At 34.4% G+C, this 12,413-nt stretch overlaps 1 protein-coding gene across 1 annotated transcript; it reads left to right on the top strand.

The window, feature by feature from the left end:
• Positions 1 to 11,367: 11,367 nt before the first annotated feature.
• LOC136412418 (cell cycle response regulator CtrA-like) lies at positions 11,368 to 12,138 on the top strand. The gene has a single exon (XM_066395475.1). It carries the CDS (start codon positions 11,368 to 11,370, stop codon positions 12,136 to 12,138), a length of 771 nt encoding a protein of 256 aa, XP_066251572.1.
• Positions 12,139 to 12,413: the final 275 nt, after the last annotated feature.

Below are 12,413 nucleotides of genomic sequence, written 5' to 3'. Positions count from 1 at the left end.
AAAATGATGCTCAGTTGTTTACCAGAAAGGGAATCAAGCCATAGTTTACGTGATTCTAAATTTTGAAAGCGATCTAGTAAAAGATTAACGGGAACTTCTAAATCACTCTCCCAGAATTCGTAACTTGGATGAACATTCATGACACTTTAAATAAGCTATACTATACATAATATGATAATTTAAGCAAAGATTTTTTGGACATAATTTTTTCAAATCTTGTATATTTATTAGGGAGAATTTCTTGTTTGCGCGAACTAGACAGCTTTTTTAAATAAGGTGTTTAGTTTAAAATGGTAAACGTTTTCTTTTAGCTATGGCAATAGAAGTCTCCTAGAAAATTTATAGGAAGAAAAACATGCAAAAGGGAGAGTTGGCTATTTATTGGGGTTATAAGCCTAATCGGTTGACAGATACATATTTGGCAGATGCTTATGAACAATTATTGAAATGTAAAACAAAGGAGGTAGAAGAAAATGACAATGGTAAGCTTGTATGCAAGAGTTTCATCAAGACAACAGGCACAGGAGAATACGATAGAGAGTCAGATTGCAGAACTGGAGCGCCGCATTAGTAGTGATGGACATGAGTTATTAGATGAGCACAGGTTTGTTGATAATGGCTACAGTGGATCAAACTTAGAACGTCCTGGCTTAGAGAGTTTACGTGATAGAGTGGCAGAAGGTAAGATTGATAAGATATATATTCATTCACCTGATCGGTTATCACGTAAATCTGCATACCAAGCGCTCTTACTCGAAGAATTTAGAAAAGCAGGATCAGAGGTTATTTTCTTAAATCATAAATTTGAGGATAACCCAGAATCTAATATGTTTTTAGGAATTCAAGGATTAGTAGCAGAGTATGAACGTGCAAAGATTATGGAACGTAATCGCAGAGGAAAACTTCATGCAGCTAAAACTGGCCGTATAAGTGTAATGAGTAATGCACCTTATGGTTATCGCTACATAGCAAAACATGTAGGTGAAGGAAGTGCTCAGTTTGAGATTAACCAAGAAGAAGCAGATGTAGTGCACAAAATATTTAATTGGGTTGGTCAAGAAAGAATAAGCATCAATGAAGTTATACGTAGACTTAGCGAGATACCGGTAATAACACAAACAGGAAAAGAACGTTGGAAAAGAAGTACTATCTGGAAAATGTTAAGAAATCCTGCTTATATAGGACAAGCAGCTTATGGTAAAACTAAGGCATGCTCGAAGCCACAAGTAAGGAAATCAAAAAAAGGAACTTGTGGCAAGCTTAAAAGTGGTCGCTTTAATAGTGATAAAGAGAACTGGACTTATATTCCAGTGCCAAAAATAATCAATGAGAATTTATTTGATTCAGTGCAAGTACAATTAACTGAAAATAGACAAAGAGCAAGAGTACGGGAAAGAAAAGAAACGTTTTTGTTGCGGAGTTTAACAGTATGTCAGCGCTGCCAATATACTTATTGTGGTGCATATAGTAGAAATCAATGTTATTCTTACTACCGTTGTTCTGGCTCCAGGTTTAATGGCAACAGAGTATGTGACAATAAATCAATACGTACTGATGTACTCGATACAGTTATATGGGAAGAAGTTAAGAGTATATTAAAAGAGCCAGATAGGATTGCAAATGAATATCAACGTAGATTGTCAGAGAACAAAAAACCTCTACATAATCAAACACGTGAAAAGCAAGAAAATAAGTTAAGATTAAGTATCAAAAAATTTATTGATAGCTATGCCAAAGGGTTTATAAGCCAAGAAGAATTTGAGCCAAGAATTACAACAATGAAACAACATTTGAAAGAAATTGAAGAAGAGAAAGAAAGAACACTCGATCAAAAGAAGTTACAACAAGAATTGAGCCTTGTTACAGATAGCTTGAAAAACTTTTCCTCAAGTGTTGAGTCAAAGCTTGATCAAGTGGATTGGCAGACTAAGCAAAATATTATTAGAATGTTAATTCATCAAATTGAAATCAACCACAATCACTTATACATAGTATTTCGCATAAAAAGTCTTGCAAATTTTGATCAAAATAGGCATAATAGAATTATGCTATGTTGTACTAGCAGTCAATATTGTTGGATTGCCAGATAAAACTGTTGCGGAATCCAAAGAACGCATCAGAGCAGCGTTAAATTCAATCAATCTACTACTACCTCCAAAAAGAATTACAGTTAATCTCTCCCCTGCGGATTTGCTGAAAGAAGGCAGTCATTATGACTTGGCTATTGCTATTGGACTACTTGTTGTAATGAATGTGATACCAGTTGAAAAAGTTCAGTCTTATATCATTATGGGTGAGCTTGCCCTTGATGGCAGAGTTATTCCAGTTTCAGGAGTGCTGCCAACAGCAATCAATGCAAAACAGGCAAATAAAGGAGTAATTTGCCCAAGGGGAAATGGAGTAGAGGCTTCATGGGTAAGGAATGTTTCAATTCTAGTTATAGAGAAATTAACTGATATTATCAGACACTTTAAGGGTGAACAATTAACTCAGCCGGTAACTTTTAACTATAGCGCTGCACCCAAAGAAAAAAGATTGGTTCCCGATATGAAGGATATTAAAGGCCAAGTTGTTGCAAAAAGAGCAGCTGAAATTGCAGCAGCAGGTGGGCATAATATGCTTCTTGTTGGCCCTCCTGGTACTGGAAAGTCAATGCTTGCTAAACGCTTTATAGGGTTGCTGCCTGATTTGACCGAACAGGAGATGATTGATGTTAATATTATTTCCAGCATAACAAAAACTGGTAATGAAATATTCAAAGTAACTCGCCCCTTTCGTGAACCTCATCACTCATGTTCCATACCAGCAATGATAGGAGGAGGAAAGAATGCAAAACCCGGAGAAATTACCATGGCTCACAATGGCGTGTTATTTCTTGATGAGTTACCTGAATTTCCAAGACTCGTGCTTGATTCTCTGCGCCAACCACTTGAAGATAGAAAAGTTACCGTTGCAAGGGCGAACGCTCACATTACTTATCCAGCCAATTTTCAACTTATAGCTGCAATGAACCCCTGCAGGTGCGGTTATCTAGGTGATGCAAGCAGATCGTGCAACAAAGCTCCAAAGTGTGGCACAGATTACAAAAACAAAATATCAGGACCATTGCTTGATAGAATAGACATATGCATTGAAATGCCAAACGTTAGCATACTCTCTCCTGAAATCTCTGTGGAGGGAGAAAGTACTAAAATCATAAGAGAAAAAGTGATAGCAGCAAGAAAAGTTCAAACTGAGCGCTATAGTGAATTAAATATTCGTTGCAATTCAGAAGTAAGCGGTGAAGCATTTAATAAATTTACTGAACCAGATCAGGCAGGGTTAGAATTGCTAAAATACGTACTGAAAGAAAATTACATTTCCAATCGAGGCTACACACGCGTATTAAAAGTTGCAAGAACCATTGCAGATCTTGCAAAAACTGAAAAAGTAAAAAGAGCACACATTGCTGAAGCGCTGAATTATAGAATAAGGGTATATTAAAGAATTAGTTTACTTGACAGATAATTTTTTTCATTATATACTGCCCTTAATGAAATTTTAACATTATATTTAAGGAGTAGAGTTATGGTATTAACAAATTATAAGTATAAAAAAGGGGATGGCGTTTTTTGTGCTATTTCAGAAGAATATAAACAAGCTGATGATTATTGGGGAATTCCAGGTGCTGCTGGTGGGTTTGGTGAGTATGCAAAGAATAACAAATTAAAAACAACTGTTGTTGTTGGTGGTACGTTTTTAGCAGTAGCACTTATAGCTGCTTATTTTTTGAGCCCAGCTTATGCGGCTTTCGTTGGAACAAAAGCTGCAACACTTGTTAGTCCTGCTATTACTGCAGTATCTGCATTTTTAGTTGCTCATCCACTAATTGCTAGTTTGATAATTACTGTTTCAGTAGCTGCAGTAGTTACTGCTGGTGTTTTTATGTATAAGGATAGTAATAAGGCAAGTCAAATTGAGAAAGCAGGTGAATTGCTTAATGGTGAAACACCAGCAAGCAAAATAGACGAGCTCAAGCAAATATTCAAGGTATCAAAAGAAGGAATTTCTGCTGCAAGTGAGTAGCAATTTTCAATAAAAAGGGATAGACTTCTATCCCTTTTTATGATCTTTTTGTGTTGATTGAATTGAAGTGATGTTATCTGAACATCTGTAATCGTTACATCTATTAATTAATAATGTTAAGAATAAGTAAATCCCGTTTGCTATTTATGTCTATAGGAGTGAAAAGTATTTGCATATTGTTAAAAAAGCGGTAACTTATTATCAAGTGAATTCGCTAAATTTGAGTAATTTAAATGTCTATTGATCTTAGTCTGCCGGAGTTACCTATATTACACCCAAGGATTACCGTTGTGGGAGTAGGTGGTGCTGGTGGAAATGCTGTGAATAACATGATCCAATCTAATTTGCAAGGAGTGAATTTCGTTGTAGCAAATACTGATGCTCAAGCGCTGGAAAAGTCTTTATGTGATAAAAAAATTCAACTGGGTATTAACTTAACCAAAGGTCTTGGTGCTGGTGCTTTACCTGATGTTGGCAAAGGTGCAGCAGAAGAATCAATCGATGAAATTATGGAGCATATAAAAGATAGTCATATGCTTTTCATCACAGCAGGAATGGGCGGTGGTACTGGAACCGGTGCTGCACCGGTAATTGCAAAAGCAGCCAGAGAAGCAAGAGCTGCAGTTAAGGATAGAGCGCCAAAAGAAAAAAAGATATTGACTGTTGGAGTTGTAACTAAACCGTTCGGTTTTGAAGGTGTGCGCCGTATGCGCATTGCAGAGCTTGGACTTGAAGAACTGCAAAAATACGTGGATACACTTATTGTCATTCCAAATCAGAATTTATTTAGAATTGCAAATGAAAAAACTACATTTTCTGATGCATTTAAACTTGCTGATAATGTTCTGCATATTGGCATCAGAGGAGTAACTGACTTGATGGTCATGCCAGGGCTTATTAATCTTGACTTCGCTGATATAGAAACAGTAATGAGCGAGATGGGCAAAGCGATGATCGGCACCGGAGAGGCAGAAGGAGAAGATAGAGCAATTAGTGCTGCGGAAGCTGCAATATCTAATCCATTGCTTGATAATGTATCAATGAAAGGTGCGCAAGGAATATTAATTAACATTACTGGTGGCGGAGATATGACTCTGTTTGAAGTTGATGCTGCAGCCAATAGAGTGCGTGAAGAAGTAGATGAAAATGCAAATATAATATTTGGTGCTACTTTTGATCAAGCGATGGAGGGAAGAGTTAGAGTTTCTGTTCTTGCAACTGGCATTGATGGTCGCAATAATAAATCAGAAACTTCACCTATAAGTCAGAGCGAAGACTCAGAGAAAGAGAAATTTAAGTGGCCATATAGTCAAAGTGAAAGTACGCAAGACAAAACACTGGAAACAAAACCAGCTGAACAGGTAAGCAAAGGAGCTAAGTGGGGCAGCAATATCTATGATATACCAGCTTACTTAAGAAGAAAAAAATAATGCAATTTTGGCTACTCAAGTCAGAGCCAAGTGAATACTCATGGCAAAAAATGGAAAAGGAGCAGGTAGTTGAGTGGGATGGTGTGCACAATTATCAAGCTCAAAATTACATGAAAATTATGAAAGCAAGCGATCTTGCGTTTTTTTATCATACAGGTAAAGAGAAAGCAATACTTGGAATCGTTGAAGTATTTAAAGAGTATTATCATGTTAATGATCCCAAGTTCGGATTAGTGAATGTAAAGTTTTTGAAACCTTTAAATAACCAAGTAACGTTAAATAATATAAAACAAAACCCACTTTTGAAAAATATGACTATATTAAAACAACCACGTTTATCAATTGCTCCAGTTTCGGAAATTGAATGGAATGAAATAATAAGGATGAGTGATGTGTAATACCTGTCATTTCAGTTCCTAAATGATGTCATCTCAGCACGCAACGCACAGCTGTATGAATATTTATCTCGAAGGCAGTGCATTAAACGTTATAGCCGATTTTGCATCAAACACAGAGGTGTCATTCCAGTGCTTGACACTGGAATCCAGCCTTAATGCAACCACATTAAAGCCGTTGTGTTTTAATATAAGATTAGCTACTTTTATATTCACTAACTTGATGTCTAATCAAAATTCCTGGATCCCAGTGTCTAGGCACTGGGATGACATCCTTCTAGTGTACAATATTCGTACAGTTGTGTACATGACACAAGGGTCTATAACTCTTCTTTTTTGGATTCCAGTGTCAGCTATTTGCATGACACCCTTACTGATGTGTCACTCATGTTAGAAGTAAATATTCTTGACAAGAAATGGTGCAGCATTATAGAAAATCCTAAAAATTTTGTATTAGGTGTCATCAATGCTTCTCTAAAAGAATTAAAAATAGACCACTATAAACCAAATATATCAATAGCTCTGGCTGATGATGACTTGCTACATCAACTTAATTTAAAATTTAGAGAAATGGATAAGCCAACTAACGTACTATCATTTCCGTATGAACAATTGTCTAATGAGTGCGATTTAGGAGACATAGCAATTTCAATAGACACAATAAAAAGAGAATCGCATGAGTATTGTATACCCATTCTTGCTCACATTGCACACATGTTAGTGCATGGATTACTGCATTTACTTGGTTATGATCACCAAAAAAAAGATGAAGAAATTATAATGAAAAATCTAGAAAGAGAGATTTTAGCTTCGCTTGGCTACAATATGTGTGCGATTTAAAAGGAATTTAATAAAAATATAGTAGATGATAATAAAATATGTTATCTACAAAGGGTTTTAGCTATAAACAATAAAAGGTAAGTGATATGGTTCAGTTTTCTTTGCCAAAGAATTCTAAAATTAATCAAAAGGGCAAAATTTATCCTATTCCTGCTAGAGCAAAAAACATCAGAAGATTTCAAATTTACCGTTGGTCTGCTGATGACGAGAAAAACCCTAGAATAGACACATTTTTTATTGATATGGATAGTTGTGGCCCTATGGTACTTGATGCATTAATAAAAATAAAGGATGAAATAGATTCGACTTTAACTTTCAGACGTTCTTGTAGAGAAGGCATATGTGGATCTTGTGCCATGAATATTGACGGAACCAATACTCTTGCATGTACTAGATCTATACACGATATAAAAGGTGACGTAAAAATATATCCATTACCTCACATGTATGTGATAAAGGACCTAGTCTCGGACTTGAGCCAATTTTATGAGCAATACAAATCAATTAAACCTTGGTTACAAGCAGATAAGCCTGCCCTACCAAATAAAGAATACTCTCAATCTCCTAAAGATAGAAAAAAATTAGATGGCTTGTCCGACTGTATATTATGTGCTTGCTGTTCAACTGGTTGTCCAAGCTACTGGTGGAATAGTGATAAATTTTTAGGACCAGCAATACTATTACAAGCCTACAGATGGATTGCTGACAGCCGTGATAATAAGACAGGTGAAAGACTTGATGTTTTAAACGACCCATTCAAGTTGTATCGTTGTCATACAATAATGAATTGCACAAAAACTTGTCCTAAAGGACTTAATCCAGCAAGAGCAATAGCGAAAGTAAAACAGCTCATGGTAGAGAGAGAAGGAGTTTAAGTATCATCTTTTGCATTCTTCGTAAGAGAACAGCAAACCTTCCGAAGCGTAGGGTATTGTTAATACCCTGAACGCTTTTCCGTTTGTGAAGTGCATCGTATCATCGTACGATTCAAATAATTTTTTGAACAACTCATGTCTTTGGTTACTAATAGTTTGAAAATCCTCTTTTTCTAAAAGCTTTTTAGATTCGAAGAGGTAAAGCATAACTTCGTGATAAGTTGGGTAAGATGCCAAAAATTTTGGGTCAAATTGAAAGGTTTTTATAAAAGCATTATTATAAAATTTTAGCTTTTGATTCTTACTATATATTACTATAGCAACCGGTAACCTCTCAAGCAAATTTTTCTGTGTAGCTAAATAACTGTTTAATTCAGTATATAATTTCTCTGCATCACTAACATCTTTCCCATACATTACTATGCTACCAGAACCTTGTATTGGAATTTTAACAAAATCGAAAACCTTAGGTTCGTTCTTATAAGTTATGACATGTCTTCCTGGTTTTGTGCTATGAGCGCTACCGGTAATAGCAAATTTCTTAGAACCATCTACATATTTATCATAAAACAAGTTATAAAATTCCACCTTTCTACTCTTGTTATATCTTAGTATTGGAAATGGTAAAGAGTTGAAAACGTTTTTATAGCTCTCCACTTCCTGTGTAAGCTTACTATTTTCTAACTCAAGTCCGTTAGCCTTTATCTTACAGTCTGAGACATTCCTTATCCATAACAGCACACCTATCACATTGTTAGAATCATCTATTATGCTTCTACCGTAACATATGCAATAAACCTCACTGTCTTTTGACTTTAAATCTAGAGTAAAAGATTTATTTATTTCCTTTGCCTCAACAAAATTTTTGATTAAGCTTTCTGATTGCTCAAAAAAATTCACAAACTCATTAAATGAGTAAAAAACAGTATTAAGCAAAATTAGTAAATTGGGAGAGAACTTTTCTATACGTTTTTTTGCATCCCAAATATAAAACCCATCATTCACAGTATCAATTAAATTATTTATGATAACATTTTGATGCTGTAAGTTCTTAATCTTATTACTAATTTTTAATTTAGAATAAGAGAGAAAGAATAATATTAGAATCAATATTAAAACCACTTCATACAAAAAAAACATAGCACTTTTAAAACAAATGTAAAAATTTGTAACCGCTCAGAATTATGCTGAAGAGGTATATAAGTAAAGATTGCCTAACATTTGAAAGCCCAATCTCTTATAAAGGTTCACAGAAGATTTCATACAATGTGCTACTATATATTTGCATTCAAGCTGTTTAGCTATCTTTATTCTTTCTAAAACCATTTGGGTACCTATTCCACGATTCCTGTAAATTGGTAAAACTCCATCACTATAAAAACCAGCTACGCTGTCTTGAACATAAAGACCGCATGTCCCAATAATTTCATTATTTAGTGTTACAAGAAAAAATCTTAATCTTGAGTTCTTATCATCATAATTTGATAATCCGCGAAAAAATGTGCTGACAATTCCAACGCCATGATAAAAAATTTTAGAAGTGTGTAGATCTAACTGTTCTAAGAGGTTGCTACCATTCACAGCATTTAACCTCAAGTTTGGAATAACATCAGCAGGTAAAAAGTAATTTTTCATATTAAGTAAAGCTTTTTTTGGTGTGCTAACGTGTTTTATTTCACACTTTTCTAAAATATCTCTTATTTTCATATGTGAATTTATTACCCATGTTGCTTCTATATCTCTTGTTCTGAGATAATCTAGAGTTTTTTGTATAGAAAGCTCGGTACATTGATCTCCACAGAACACAAAATTAAATAATGACTCCCTGGTACCATTTATTGTAAATATGATATTATCAAATTCATCGTGTACTTCCCACTCAGATAAATTCGCTGTGTACAGTATATAATCCTTTAGATTTTGAACAATTAAGCTTGAATAATAAACTTTTTTATCCTGCATACACCAACAATAAACAATAAAAGGCTCCTGTAAGAACACAGGCTAAAATTGCAGCTATAACGTCATCTAGCATAATACCTAAAGGACCTTTGGTATTTTTATCGATTAAATTTATAGGCCACGTTTTTATTATATCAAAAAACCTAAAAGAAAAAAAGCACAACAACAATGAAGAACAATTCATCTCTTGGCTTAACAATATCGAAACTAAAAGTATCGTCAGCAATTGACCAACCACTTCGTCAATTACTACCTCTTTTGGATCACATGAAGTCTTGTAATGTTTTATATAATTACCTGTAGACCATAATCCAATTAAGAATAAAAAAGAAATAATTGCTGCACCTAAAATTTTGTTGCTCAGGATTACAGGAACAAGCGGAAAAGAAGCCAAACTACCCACAGTACCTGGCATTTTTTTTACTGTTCCAGACAGCCACCACGTTGATATTAATTTATATAAAAATTTCACAATATATCCAAATACAAAATTAACTTATAAGAACAGAAATAGTATCCTCTATAGAGACGCTTTCATACAATAATCTATAGACCGCTTCACATATAGGCATTTTTATCTTTAGCTTTCCTGCTAAATTAAATATGGACTCAGCAGTGCTAAAACCTTCAATCACTGACTTGCCTTCTGACAAAATCTGCTGAACATTAAAGCCATTGTCACTATTACCTATTTTAAACCCAAAAGATAAGTTTCTTGAATTCAAGGATGTGCATGTCATAATTAGGTCACCCAGACATGCTGGCCCAAGTAGTGTATTTATATCCACACTACCGTCACCAATTTTTGCTGAGTATAAAGCCTTAATTTCGCTCATACTTTTCGTAATCAATGCTGCATGAGCATTAAACCCAAGTTTACTACCTAGAACAATCCCACACGCTATAGCAAAAACGTTCTTTAACGCTGCACAAATCTGTACTCCTATAATGTCGTTACTAAACTCCAATTTAACATTTTCTTGTTGCAGCTCTGATACTAGCTTTGAACCTAATGTGTTATTTTGGCATGCAAGAACCATTGAATAGGGTAATTTTCTTGCAACTTCTACAGCAAAGCTAGGACCTGAAAAAATAGCAATAGGATTGTTAGGTAAAATTTCATTTACTATTTCACTAGGTAATTTTAATGTAGACTTTTCTATTCCCTTACAAGCTAAAATTATTGCTACATCTTTTTTCAGATTACAATTATGCAATTGCTGACATACCTTCCTCAGAGACTGAGTGGGAACAGCGAGGATTGTTACTGAAGCATTAATTGTGTCTTCAATAGCCAATTTTACTGACACATTATCAGAAATTCGACAACCGGGTAGCTTGTCACTTTCTCTTTTCCCGTTGATTGATTCAAATGTAGTTTCATTGCGAGTCCACAAAATCACATCTTTCTTACTACCTAATGAAATTGCGATTGCTGTACCCCATGCACCAGCACCTAAAATTGATATTGCCACACAATATTCCTGAAAATATTACTTATACTTTAAAATAGTAGGATAAGTAAATTAAAAATATAACACAGACATATAGAATAGTTAAATATTTATTAACCGAAGTATTCTTTTAATAATAGTAACTTTAATTCAATATTTACTAAAAATATTATTACTATCATGGTATGTCTATTATATTTTAGATCTATTTATATAACTTTGGAACAATATATTTACTATTAATTAATAAGTGTAATTTTGATCATTTGTTAATAAAAATTTGATTTATTACTTTCCTTAGTTATATATATTACTAAAATTATAAATTATTTATGGGGTGTAAAATATGCGTATATTATTAATTGAAGATGATCAAGTAAGTGCAAAGACTGTGGTTAACGCCTTAACTTCTGATGGACATTTCTGTGACGTTGTTACTTCTGCACAAGATTATAACAATAATATGGTTTCCTCAAACGGAGATTACTATGACCTAGTTATTTTAGATATACACTTGCCTGGTGATATTGACGGATATGATATATTGCTAAGACTAAGAAGTGCAAAAATCAAAGTTCCTGTCTTAATACTTTCATGTATATCCGCTGTCAATCACAAAGCTAAAGGACTCGGGTATGGTGCCGATGATTACTTAACCAAACCATTTCATAAAAGTGAGTTATTAGCTCGAATTAAGGCCATAGTGCGTCGTACTAAAGGCCATCCTGAATCGGTGATAAAGATTGGTAATATAAATATCAATTTTGATCACAGGATTGTTGAGGTGAAAGGTAAAACGGTTCACCTTACTAATAAAGAGTATTCTATGATAGAATTGCTAGCACTGCGTAAAGGAACAGTATTAACAAAAGAAATGTTCTTAAATCATCTTTACAATGGCTTAGATGAACCTTCAGATAACAAGATAGTTGATGTTTTTATGTGCAAATTACGTAAGAAACTTGAAAGTGCAAATGATGGAAAAAGCCACATAGAAACCGTTTGGGGCAGAGGATATGTTCTGAAAGAGTATGTTGATGATGAAGAATATTCTAATGTTAATGTAGGCGAAAGTAGTGATGGCTATCAAGCAGAACAAGTGAAGGACAACGCATGAAATGCCTATACATTTAAGTATAGCATGGCTTATATTGCACATATCATGTGAACGCCTAGGTGAAATATAAGCCGAGTTCTGTTTATGTAGCTATTTATCTGGAGTAAATGTTACCATTTACTGCGTGCGATTTACCCAAGTAGATATGAGGAAAACATAAAGTCTACTTCTATTTAATCTTGCTCCTAGTGTTGGTTACTCGACTACCAATGTTGCCATTGCCATGGTGTGCTCTTACCACACCTTTTCACCCTTACCTAAGAATATTTTAGGCG

Source organism: Euwallacea similis, chromosome 12, assembly GCF_039881205.1.
Source record: "Euwallacea similis isolate ESF13 chromosome 12, ESF131.1, whole genome shotgun sequence".
NCBI lineage: Eukaryota > Metazoa > Arthropoda > Insecta > Coleoptera > Curculionidae > Euwallacea > Euwallacea similis.
The sequence above is the reverse complement of the archived record's forward strand: the minus strand, read 5'-3'. Positions and strand labels throughout refer to the sequence as shown.

Bases quoted from the DNA above. Each gene is read 5' to 3' on its own strand.
- LOC136412418 (XM_066395475.1), top strand. From the start codon at position 11,368: ATGCGTATATTATTAATTGAAGATGATCAAGTAAGTGCAAAGACTGTG.